This window comes from Tachypleus tridentatus, chromosome 4 (assembly GCF_004210375.1).
Source record: "Tachypleus tridentatus isolate NWPU-2018 chromosome 4, ASM421037v1, whole genome shotgun sequence".
In the NCBI taxonomy this organism is placed as follows: Eukaryota; Metazoa; Arthropoda; class Merostomata; order Xiphosura; family Limulidae; genus Tachypleus; species Tachypleus tridentatus.
The window spans coordinates 81864534-81878251 of record NC_134828.1 but is presented as its reverse complement, the minus strand read 5'-3'; the positions used below and the strand labels follow the sequence as shown (position 1 = coordinate 81878251).

The 13718-nt window shown below is 31.0% G+C and overlaps 1 protein-coding gene across 1 annotated transcript in view; it reads left to right on the top strand.

The window, feature by feature from the left end:
- The window catches only part of hyd (E3 ubiquitin-protein ligase hyd), a 112753-nt gene that overhangs the window by 52390 nt on the left and 46645 nt on the right, over positions 1-13718 (top strand). Inside the window, 8 exon segments of the mRNA XM_076499590.1 lie at positions 179-324; positions 3555-3694; positions 5552-5676; positions 6063-6339; positions 7678-7832; positions 8746-8940; positions 9533-9620; positions 10030-10158. Of these exon segments, the coding sequence (XP_076355705.1) occupies positions 179-324; positions 3555-3694; positions 5552-5676; positions 6063-6339; positions 7678-7832; positions 8746-8940; positions 9533-9620; positions 10030-10158 (1255 nt within the window).

Here is a 13718-nt window from a genome sequence, read left to right as displayed (position 1 = left end):
TTTTATTGCTTTCATAAGTTATCTCCAGTTATTGTGAGAAAAATGAGTTAACTGGGACGTCTTAAAAAATGAAAAAAAATGTTATAAATGCTGTGTGACACAGTTGTTAATATTGGAAGTGACTTTTCAGTTGATAATGTTTTAATTTTCTACTAACTTTTACATTTGTTTTCAATAGGTGTGCATGAGAAACAGTCCAATGTATCACCCTGGTGCCTTGGCTTTTACTACAGCAGGTGGTGTTCCTCGAGTTGGACAGTTAGTGTCAGCAGCTTGGAACTTAACAGATGTTTGTCACTTCCGTCTTCTTCCACAGGGTAGTAGGTGAGATGTAGAAAGATTTCTTGTGCTTTGATAAGAAAAATATCAAACCATCAACCATATTGAATCATTAGACTACTTTGCAGTGTTACCAGTTGGTTATTTGAGTTGTAGGCTTATTGACTGCCAGGGTTATTAAGGTCGTTAACATGTTAAGACTCCTCATCATTGTTGAGGATGTGTGAGGGTGGAATAATTAAGTGTGGGGGAGGCATTTGATTGGTTGTTGTGCAGCCATGCATCTTAGAGGGAACACTCGTTACAAACCCAGTCAGTTTGACTGATTCCTTGGCAGAAGTTAAAGCAACCTATCTACAGACAGAATTGAAACGTAACCTAGTAAATAATTTCATAAATGTATTTTTCTAAATAAGGACTTGCAATGCCATGAAACAAACATTTGTAGCAATTGGTTCCTCATTTTGGTACCCTCATTGTTATTACTAATATAGAGGCTGACATTCATTGATTGATATTCATAAATTTTATGGTTAGTACAACATCAAAGATAAACAGTTAGAATTTTTTTAGTTGGAAAACTGTGAATGACACATTTTATTGACTAATAGATGATGTAACTTCAACTAGGTGTCTGTTATAACATTTGTACTTTAACACCAGTCACATATATTCCTAACTTGTATAATTGATGTGATTTTAGTTTTAGATTTTTAGAAATTTTATTGTTGATGGTTAAATGCTCTCAGCTATTAAAGATTTTTATAAGTTACATTATTAATAGACAGGTCACATTAACCATCAATTGGCTTGGTGTAGTCTACTGACTAATGTGCTGGACTGTGAGCAGTTAATCATAGACCCACAAATTCATTGCTACACAAATGTACTGCACACTTTGGGGCTGTGAGCGCTTTAATAAAATATTTAATAACTGTGACGTAAGAGTTGACTGGCTGCCTTACCTCTATCCCATTAGCTCAAAATTAATTATAATTAGTGCTTATGTATTTTTTCTTAAATTGCTAAAGCACACAGAACCCAGTTATAAAGTGTCATGTGATTGATGTAACTATTGTATTAAAGTGTTATCTCTTTATGCTCTATTCATACATGCTTTTCAGTTTCCTTGAGAAACTATACATGCTGTAACTAAATACACTACCCTATTTGCCAGTATATAAGACAACCTCAAGATTTTTTTTTAGCACATTTGGATTATAGGATAACCTTTATTGTCAATCAAGTCTAGAATGTTACTTTTGTTAAACAACAGAAAACCTAGAAGTTAAGTTTAAATTGTGCTTAAGTGCTCTCTGAGATAATCAATACAACTACAACTGTTTTTTTTGATAGCCTTTGAATGCTACAGACAGGTCAATGCAGCATAACTGAAGTCACAAATGTAACAAACAGTTTTACAAAATTTTCATCTCGGTTGAAGTTTTCTGTTGCAAAAAAATACTCTGCTTTAAATCTACTTGTAAAAACATGCCAACAAAATTAGTGGGCAACACAGAAATAATATAATGTTATTAAAATATTGCTATGACAGATAAGTATATTTCAAATAAAAAATATCTTGATTCAATGTAACTACCAGGTCAGGTAACTTCTAGTTTTGAAGAATCAATATAAATGATGCATGTTAATTATGGTTATTTATAAATATATTGTTTTTAACTTCTTATAGGATGTGTTGAATATATATACTTGTTGTCACATAGTCATGTGAAAAAGTTAGGGCACCCTATGAAAGCCTGTGTATTTTTGTAACATTTTTGGATATATAAATATTTAATCTCAATTTTAACAATACTGAGAGATTATAAAAATATAACTAAACAATTAAAACTGAAGAAAATACTTTTCAAGATCTTCTGTAAATGCAATTCTACAAAAATGCATATTCTGAGGAAAAAGTTAGGACACCCTACCTCCTTTGGCTGAAGTGTAACTGGAGTGAGATGCTTCTTGTAGCCATCTACCAGTCTCTGACATCTACTGAAGAAAGTTTGCCCCACTCCTCAATGCATAATTATTTCAGCTGTGAGATGTTTGCAGGGTTTCTTGCATGTACAGCCTGTTTCAAGTCACCCCACAGCCTCTCAATGGGATTAAGATCTGGGCTTTGACTCGGCCATTCCAGGACTCTCCATTTTTAGTTTTCAGCAAGTCCTTGGTGGATTTACTGGTACGTTTTGTGTCATTGTCGTGTTGCAGGGTCCAGTTCTGCTTCAGCTTTAATTTTTGTACAGATGGTCTCACATGACCCTCAAGCACCCTCTGATACATAGTAGAATTGATGGTGGATTCTATGATTGTGAGCTGTCCAGGTTCTGCTGCAGCAAAGCAGCCCCAAACCATGATGCTTCCACATACATGCTTCACAGTTGGTATGAGGTTCTTTTCCTGGGATGATGTATTTGGTTTACGCTAAACATGTCCTCTGTTCTGGTGTCCAAATAATTCAGTTTTGGGCTCATCTGTTCAAAGAACATTATTTCAGAAGTCCTGGTCTTTGTGTACATTCTCTCTGGCAAACTTCAGTCCAGCCTTGATGTTTCTCTTAGAGAGCAAAGGTTAACCTTGTGCAGTCTCTTTCTAATTGTAGAGGCATGCACTTTCACATCAACAGTTGCCAGAGCCTGCTGTAGGTCCCGTGATGACATGTTAGGATGTTTGGAGACCTCTTTCAGCGGTCTGCTCTCAAACTTGCTTGGACGACCAGACCTGGGCATGTTGGTAGTTGTTTTGAAAGCTCTCCACTTGTTGACCATTTTCAAGACAGTGGAACAACTGATTTCAAAATCTTTTGGGATCTTTCAAAATCTCTTACCAGACTCATAAGCTGCTACAATGTTCTTTCTGAAGGCCTCAGACAGCTCTTTTACTCTCACCATGGTGCTCACTCTCACTTCAACAGTCAGGAGCACACCAAACTAAATGTCTGAGGTTCTTAAAGTCTTTTCTTCAGTTTTAATTGTTTAGTTATATTCTTATAATCTCTCAGTATTGTTAAAATTGAGATTAAATATCTATATATCCAAAAATACACAGGCTTTCATAGGGTGTCCTAACTTTTTCACATGACTATATATATAACATGTAAGAACGTTTGTGTGTGTATGTTATTGAGAATACTGAATTGTATTACACATTATTTGTATTTAGTTTTTGTGACCTCGAAGAATAATATTTTTGTCAGAATTTTAGAATTCCATGTTATTACCTTTTAATTTTACATATGAATATTTTTGTTGTTGGCATTCTAGTGAAAGGAAGTCAGAGTTTCGTGAATCCAAAGATGGATGTAAAACAAGTGAGAACAAATCAGACAGAATTGAGATGCCTCCTCCTCCATCTCCAGCTTCATCAACTTGTAGTGAACCAGCTTCAAGCCCACTTCCTCATAGTAAGTCTGTTCTTTAAATTAGCATTACTAGCAAAGAATGCTCTACAGAATTACAAATCATCTTTGATCTGCAGCACATATTTTATTGTCACTTCTTCACAATGTGTCTGATTTATGAGTTAGTGTTATTATAAAACCATGTGTATTCAACTTCCTCCAGGACACTGTCCAGATAGGAATTTGTACTTGTAGATCACCGTGTATAAAACAGAATCAAAGCTAATAATCCATATTTTAATATTAGCTTTAAGTTCTTAAATTTAAAAAGTAATATTTAAAAGAAAAATTCTGAATTTCTGTAAGTGTGAGAAGTGAGACTTTTTTTTTCTTCATGCAACCTCTTTAATTTATTCACCACGCCTCCAATAATTAAGAAATTAAATGTAAATTACTCACTATAATATCATCACCACTCAAAGCATAATTTTTCTAGTCTTCAATCTTGTTTGGTTACAGAACCATCAAATAAAAAATCAGCTCCCTCTTGCTACAACTACTTGTCACATCTTTTAAATTTAATACTATATTGTTTAAAACCAATAGAAAGCCAATGTTTTAATCTATCGAACTGTGTATTATTTTGCATTGTTTTCTGTACAGAGATTTTTCAATTTCTTTTATAGTACAAGCTTTGTTCTCATAGGAAAGATATTTACTAGCTTCAATGAATTTGTAATGGCTCTTGTCACATAGTTACAAAGCCAGAAATATTGTGATATTTATGAGACAATGTCTGCTCCTTGTGTATAATTAAAAAAACTGGCAAGTACAATGTTATATGACAGTGCAAGCACATAAAACCAAATTACTAAGAATCATTGTTACTTGCATGTTAGAATTTAAATAATAAGATCACATGTGATTCATCCAGCCTGCTTTGTGTAATACGAGATTGCTTCTCACCTACCCTTTGTATGTAAAGTGAGGCACAAGTAATAGTGATTCTGTGTACGGCTTGCCAGCAGTTTTTAAACATAGATTTACATAACCTTGCAAGGTTAAATTCAAGTTTGTCATTGGTGTTTTTTATACATTTTCAAAAAATAAAATTTAGTACAATTTTTGTGATTGTCAAGGTAGATTTATTGTTAATTAAGTATTACATAATAGGCTTAAGTAATCTCCATTTTATGTACCTTATAAAGTATGTATCTCAATATCATGCAAGTCAAACTGCTGAAATTTCGAAAAACTGCTTTAGTATTTCGATGTTTATTTAAAAAATTCTTTTTTCACCAATTAATAAAATGATTCTTTGTGTGTTTTTGATGTTTGTTTTTTACTTGAATGCTCATAGTTAAAAATAACTTGTAATGCTAAAAAAAACATTTGGTTTCTTGCATAATTTGCTGTTTTAATAATTAAATACCTGAGGATATTTGTGAAATGTTTCACTTTGTGAATCAGTTTTATGTCAAATTTTGTTAAACGTTTTATTGAATGGATCTGTTTTTTATACCTAATATTCCATATCTTCAGTTGTGGAAAAGAAAGTTTAGTCTGAAAGTCAGAGAAATGGACAAAAAAATTGTCAGTAGATATGTTAGTACATGAATAACGTATTTTTGGGATTAGAATTTTTTGAGTTTAAAAATGCTTTTGAAAAGAATGTTAAATGCAGTTATACCATTTTTGTGTCTCCAACTTGCATTTAGTGTTTAATCTTATTGAACCTCGCAAGGTGTTTCTGTTGGAAATAGTTATACTTACATTTTGTGCATTGTGATATAAATATTGTTATAAAAATGTATTTTGATCAGAGTGTGGTTTAGATCCTTTCTTAATTTGTTGAATGTATGTATTGTTTCATTTTTATTGTATACGTTTTTTCAATTTATTAGTAATATTTCACTACAGAACGTAAACACAGACAAAATGCTATGAAAGATGATGCAGAGAGGAAAGACGAAGAGGCCTGGGTCCTGAAGGATGTAATTTTTGTTGAAGATATTAAAAATCTCCCAATTGGTCGAGTCTTAAAAGTAAGGAATTTCTTTCTTTGTCAGTGATTGAATTTATGTTTTTTGTTTCTAAACATTTAAAAAAGATTGTTGAAATGTAATATCTTTATACAAGGAAAAATATTATTAAAAACCTAATTATATTGATCAAGCAGTTCAGTTTGAAAAGCTTTATTTGTGGTAAACATGTTTATATCTTTATAACAATAACTAATGAGATTGAACAAATATGAATGTGTTTATATTATCAAAAGGTATAATCAGACAATTTATAGCAATTCTCTTTGTAAGAAGAGCTAGCTAATTTACTTCGTACTGATACTATAGAAAGACCAATTTCACATTTTTAAAACATTCCCAGCAGTCATATTTAATTACTTAGTTTGATCAGATTTTTAAACTTTTAGGTAGATGGAGCTTATGCTGCTGTTCGATTTTCAATGTCTGTTAAAGACACCCCAGTATCAACTGACAGATCAGGGGTACCATTAAGTGCATCAAATTCAGGAAATGGTGAGGACATTCAAACTGTTCTTCAAGATTGTCGGCTTCTTCGGAAAGATGAACTCCAAGTAGTGAAAGGTGGAACTACACCACGAGTTCCAGACTGTTTCCAGCGAACTCCTAGGAAAGTTAACATTCCTGATTCTGGCCAGATCCTTGCTTTCAGCGTAGATGCTCATGGTATACTTTAGTTGAATGCTGTTTGTTTCTTGTGGCTCACTTCCTGACTTATTTTCAATTTTAATTTTTTCCTACACTTCTTTAGCTTAAAGATGTTCCTGTTTGTGCAGCTGGCAAGTAATCCTAAATGCATACTTCCTGTGTTTATCCTTATAACATAGCAGTCGTTGTTACAGACCTTGAACTATATTTACAATGATCAATTTAAAACTTCTTGTCATTGGTGTAGATAACCCTTCTGTATCAGGCTGTTAGTCCAGCTTTTCATTCTTTAGCACAAAACTGATCTGATTCAGTTTCAGAGAGTTCAGCTGTTTTACCTTTTTGTGACTGTTAGCTGTTTCTATGGATGACTTGACTTTGCTCTATTATATATTATGATATGTATTATTTTTTTCTTCAACATTTTGGTGGCCCCTCCCCTTAGAAACATTGAGAAACAAAAATTCATATTTTTTTTTCACCTGTAGAGTATAGTTCGTGCCTTTTTAATGTGATTAAAATTTTGTTATTAGGTGCAAAAGTAAAATATGGTTAAAAACTATATATATGAATGATGTGATGTCTCCAGGGTCCATTAAACATTTGTATACCTTTATAAAGTGCTGTCATTGAAATCAGGAGCAGGTAGACAAGAACATGTTTCTTTTTTCAGTTACCAAATTTATATATAATACTATAGAAGCCCATGAGGTAAAACTATATATGAACTATATTTGAAGTATTGCTACATGCCATAGGAGCATGTTTTGTGATGAGCTGTAATGATTGAAAGTATATTTAAATAATATTCTGCATTTATTTACATAAAAGCAAACATGTAAAGAGTATTTTCCTTACAATATAAATTTGTACCTATATGAGTGGTGGAGATTTGGACTAGATTCAAATTGAAATATTATGGCAGTCTAATAACCTCATCTTACTTGGTAATTGAGTGGATTCTAAGGATAGACAATATATGTTTTTGAGATACATTTTAATTTAAAAAAATAATTAGAATATTAAGTAGTAGTTCTAGTAAAGGTCATTGTTATGAACTTTTATGGTTTATATGTAGTTTTTTTAATTTGTAGTTTTGTTAGTCTACAAAAGGATATAAAATTATAAAAAATTAGAATATTTTCATTTAATGTGCAACCTCTGTGTTTTTACAACATGCATTTCAATATGAACCATTAACAATTATAAAGAAAGCTTGCCTTGAGGATATAAACATAAAAGCATTTTATAAGAAATTGAAAGTGGCTGTTTCCTGTGATTAATTATTTGTATGTAACCTAAGATCTTTGGTTTTTGTTATCCACAGTGATTGTATATTCTGTATTTCTTTTCCAGGAATCCATGCTGTTGTGAAAAACAGTAATAAGCTTAGCTATGTGTTGTATAGCCTGGGATCTGGAAAACCTGAACAAGACAGTCCTTTTCCTACAGATACTCAGTCTTTCCTTGGAAAAGACTCTCGACTTATTTCTTTATTTTGTTGTGGAGAGGTGATAAATCTTTTAAAGCTTGTTAGAAGGAAAATAGTTCTTTTTAATTTTGTTGGGTAACTAAGGAAAATTGTAATTACACATTTTGTTTGTATGTTTGTTTCATTTTTAATTGCTATACAAAGTTATTTCAACAAGCACAAATATACAAACAATTGTATTAACTGATGCACAAACATTCTTTGTGGTAGTTTTATATCTGTGTAGTATGTTGTTCCTCAGACTTCTTGTATTTCCCATACTAGTATTGATTAAAGTTAAAACATTTATATTAACATTTAAACATTTTTTATTATCAGAGGCAATGGCACACAGGGTCTGTGCCCCGATTCTGTTTGACAGTGGCCTGAATCACCAGTTGGTATCTTGAAAAATCAGAATAAAAGAATTGTGATTGGTATCATATTAAAATGCCAAAATTCCTGCATCTTTGGGCCAAAGCTCCAAATTTTTTAAGCATCTAGCAATGCTTTTTCATCATTGTAGTTTTCAAGATGAAATTCAGAAATTTTTCCTTTTTTGAAATTAAAGATGTTTTGCTTTAATAGTGTAAACGAAAATGACAGTTACAAATAAAGTTTATAGAATGAATATTGTCCTATAAGTCATTTTGGCAGTATCTGTGGACCAGGGAAACAATTTTGTGTGTATAGATGCTGGAGAATTTTGAAATAATTACTATGCAGCTGCTCGATGTTTCTTTTATCAAATGGAATGGAATACTTACTAATGGTTTTTCAGTTTGTAGATATTGCAATTTTTTAAAAAATGGAATGAGGACATTACTGCTGAATAGTAATATTTTTTTCTGTCCACTGTGTAAAAAGTAATGATTTAATTTGGAAAGTAAAATGGATACATTCTCGGTAAATGTTGATACTTAGGCTGACTTTAAGTACTATTTTGATTACAGAATGAAATGGTGACATTATTGCGTGATGGCAACTGTGCCATTTACCCACTGGGTAAAGATTGCACTGAGAATATTAAAGACCCTGTCTGGTTGGACATGCCTCCAGCAAGAGTTATTGGTCTTGGAGTTCATCCTTTGAAAGACGTAACAAACAATCAGAAGAATCAAGTGTCTGTTATTGTTTTGGTATTAGAGGTAGGCATTCGGTAGCATTTTGTCATTCTAATAGAAGCTGATTATCCATAATGTTTGTCTTGCATGTAGGGAGCATTGCCTGTTATGTAGAATAGATATTTAAAACTTAGTACTGTATGTATTGCTGCATAAGCTTTAATCTATAGGTAACAAAGCTTATATTGCCTCCAAATTATCAGCTTCTTTATTGAACGCAAACAAATATATCATATTTGACATCATTGTGTAGGTAACATATTCTTTTCCATACTATGTTCCATTAGCAATTGTATTACCTATAATGATGAATGAAGTTCTAAATATTATTTTTACATTGTTTTCATAATTCTGTTACTGTTGTTTATCCTTCTTAATCTACTCCATTGTAGATTCTGTTACACACAGTAAACAGCTTAGTTGAATGTTGTCATTTATTTTAATGTACTTGATCCAAAGGAATCAATGTGTAAATGAAGTACATAAGAATTTGCCAATTGAACTGCCACTTCAATATGCATATAATATTATCAGATATCATTTGTTTTGCTGTTAAATTAGTAAACTTTCCAGCAGAAGGAAGTTTAAAACCAATTTTGTTTTTTCGTTTTTTAAGAATCAGACCTTGCTACCATCTATCCTAAAATGTGACCCTGAGGGTGTCAGACAAACTCTTGTTTCTTTTGAAGGTGATCGAAATGCTGGTAAGTGAACCAGTAATTTTTTTTTTATGATCTACATTGCAATATAAAGGATAGGTAGGATTAATGATTTATAATAGTCTGTTGTAAAAGTTAGGATTGACTTGTACAGTTTTAAGTATAATTAGAAATCTAATTAACCTGACAAACTCTTGTTGAATCATAGATAATACTAGTATGCTGCAATGCTGGGTGTATCCACCAAATATTTTTACTTAGGTTTGAATATCACTGTGAGATTTTTTTTTTATGAAGATTAGAATGAATGTTTATTTATTTGTAGACTGTTCAGTGAAATGTTTAATGCTTTTTTCTGAAATAGTGTATATATTATTATTCTATATAGACCTCGAGTAGTTTTTCATTCATTGTGAAGTAGAGAATACTTTTGATTTCTTGTGTATCTCTGAAGGTTCCTCATCATATAGTCATTTGAGTATCCAAAATCTGTTGGAAGAAAGATGTGATGGAAATCGAAATATACTTCATGCAGCTGTAGCTACTTGCTTCCCAACATCAAACAGAGAACCAGAAGCATCAGGTGGGTGAAGGAAGCAATGCAGAAGTCATTATTATGCTTAAATATTCTTTGTAATATTTGTTGTAGTTAGTATTAATACAGAGTCAGTACTTTGTGAAATACAGACTGTGATGTCAGATAAACAGGTAAGCTCAAGAATTCTTAATATAAAGCATAAAAAATTATGTTAACCCAAGTTTTTTTCAAGAGTGGGCCCTTCTTCTTTAAGGGCAAACTGAAGAAGAAAGATTGACCTTTCAAAAATGCTCATATTGCAGGGTTTTTATTGTTTTATGTACACACTTGTGATATAGTTATTAAGGTATGCAAAATTAAGAGGATATTTTGCATGGAAAATGTAGTTAATGATAGTTTTTGTATACTTACATGCATGTACATGTATAGCATATTTCTGTGATATGAAACATGTATGATTTTACCAAATCTACTATGTAAAGATGAAAAGACATCCAACGTCTCGAGCATTATAGTATTGATTAACATGCAACTTGCATGAAATAATGATTCTTTCTACAAGTTAGTCGTTTTAAAATCTTTACAGCAATATGCATATATAAAATGGGCAATGTGCTATATTAGACGTATAATTAGATTTGAGGGTAAGTTGATAAAGACATGTTAAGAAATAAAATCAAATTGCAGATACATGTTCCCCAAACTTGGTATTACTGGCAAACGAAATTCATAATTATTGGGTGAAATTACCCATTACATTTGCTTGAATGTCAAGGAGAAATCGAAGCATCATCATCAAACTTTGTACATTCAGAACCCTTGGTTACTGCTGTGTAATAGCCTGTTTCTTAATTTCAACTTTGAAGAAGCCCAAATTAAAGGACACTTGTTTCAGCTCAGCAGGGTTAATAAAGTGAAAATCAGAAAAGCAGTTCAAATAAAGGACCCTTAATTTTATAATGCACACTACCTTTACTATCACAGTTAATAATTTGTCAGAACATACAGTTCACAAAGTAGGTATGTGTCTGTGTGTATCAGTTTTTTCACGTTTTAATCTATAAAGATTTATCAAGTTGAAACTCTGAACATAAAATATATTCAGAAGTCAAAATGCTAATCAAGCAATAATTAACGATGATGACTAAACCCTGTGAAATCTTGTAAATAGGATCGTCATTCTTCGTACATATATTATTGCTTGATTATAAATTTTAGGAAACATGCTTGTAAAACATTTATTTTGATACAATTTTGAGAAGAAAAATCAATGTTTCTTGTGTTGAACAAATACATTCAAGTATAACTTTCACTTTTCTAATGTTGAAACAATTATTGGCAATCAAATATAATATTTGCCAAACAATTTAAACCTAACAGTTCAACAAAACAGTGAATATTTTGATGATGATTGAATAATGAACATTTTTTACTGTGTTATTCCAACTCTTTTTGTAATTATTAAAGGTGTATTTCTTTATGTACAGATATTGATACTACCAAGTGCACTAGATTAAATACAGGTGAAGTTTTTGTTAAAAAGCAATGCATGGAAACTATTTCAAAATTAACTATATCTGCATTTTGAAGTAGCAAGTGTCACATATCTTTTGTTGTGTGAAAATATGATTTGATATAAAAAATGTTATTACTACAAACAGCAATTTTAGTAGATGTAGATATCATTAATATATTACATGTTACAGTTAAAAAAATACATGGCTGCAAGTGTAGAATTTAATCCTCTCATTGTGGGTAGGTTAAAGTGCATCTATCATGACCTTTTATGAAGTTATATTCAAAATTTATGTAAGCTACTATGTTAATATATGAATTAACTTGACATCAAAACTTAATTAATAAATTAAATTTCTAAGTAGGGAAACAAATATAAACAAATGCAAAATCAAAGAAGCCCAACTTGTACAACAACTAAAACCAAAATTAAACCAATATAGAGGAATACTTTTATACCTATACCAATTAATAATGTAACATCCAACTGCACTTCTCCCTACAGTCTCGTATCTGTTTGTACTCTCGTCCAGACATGCCCAGCAATGGTTAACTGTAAACACTCCCTTTGTTAATCTAAAAATGATCTTGGAAGGTTAAAAGGTTATTCTCTGCTTATCAGTAAAAGTGTTAATACTCATACCAGCCATTTTATGATACAAATCAAATTTCCAAATTATACAAGTTTTAATTTTATAATGAAGTATTTTAAAAAAATCTTCAATTTCTCATTACAGTTGTGACAGTTATTTTTTGTCTTTGACATATTTTAGAACCACTTTTTGAAGTAGGGACTTTGCTGTAATTTACTCAATAAAATACTGGTATTACCAAGGTCTGATGATATTTGTTTACAGAGCCATAAATTAGAAAACCAGACTCATTTGTCACGTACACTAGTCATTTCCTCTTTCACATATTGCCATTAGCTTTCATTGATATTTAATACTATATCATTTATTACCAATAGAAAGGTTAAGTTTTATTCAATGAGATGATGCATTATATTACATTGTTTGCAACACAGAATTTTGCTGTTTTTTTCAGTTTGAATGTTTCTCGTGTAGCATTTAGTTCAAGGAGATTATGGAATTAAAATATTCTTATGTCATTGTAAGGAAATTAGTTACATTATGGATTTACAACTTATATTGTAGGGTTATTAGTTAGTTTTATTGCTTTATTCCCCTTTGAACTGTGTCTAAGTAGAAACAGATGTAAGCTGTTATGAGCCTTAAGCTATTTAGGACAAACTGTTCTGTCACATTTTACAGTCATTCTGAAAAGAAAAAAGGTAATTTACAGTTTTTGGTTGCAAGGTCAACAAGATTTACTGAGTGCAGACAATGTTAGGTTAGAGAAAATAACAAACTATTAAGTTTATCTGGAAAAAAACCTGGACCATTTGATATTTATTTAGGAGGATTTAGAATTTTTACAAATGAAATTGTAAAGTTTTCTGATGGATAAAAAGTATTTTTAATCTTTGTTTTAAAATTATTTTACACTAGAAACCGTAAACACTTTGAGTCCATATATTCATGAACAAATGTTTAGTAAAAATAGTTAATCACTTTCATGGAAATACAATTACTATAGTAAAAGTTGTATGGAACCTGATGGTTACTGCAGGGCTACAAGTTTGATGTAATTTGCTGACCTCATATAGAAAGTGCTAAAACACATAACAAATCTAAAAAATTCAAAAGTTTTTATGTATCAAATTACATTATATTTTATCAAATGTGTATAACTTGATTAGTAAATTTATAAATTAGAAGCATTATTTGATAATCTGATGATTTAGATCATTTCTTCATTTTCAGCAATTTCCTAAAGTAAATTTATACTTGTTAGTTTTAATTAACAATGAAGTTTGGTTTTCACAAATTATGATTGTAAAGTTTGAAAATCATTAGAATAATATATTTTTTATATTTATTTTACTGAATATATTTCAGTGTATATGTGTTTATTAGTCATGAACATATAGTAAAATACAGCATAAAAATCTTGGAAGAGAATATTTTTTTCTGAATTTTTCCAAGAAACACTATGGACATCCAAACAAGACATAAAAGGTCCAACTC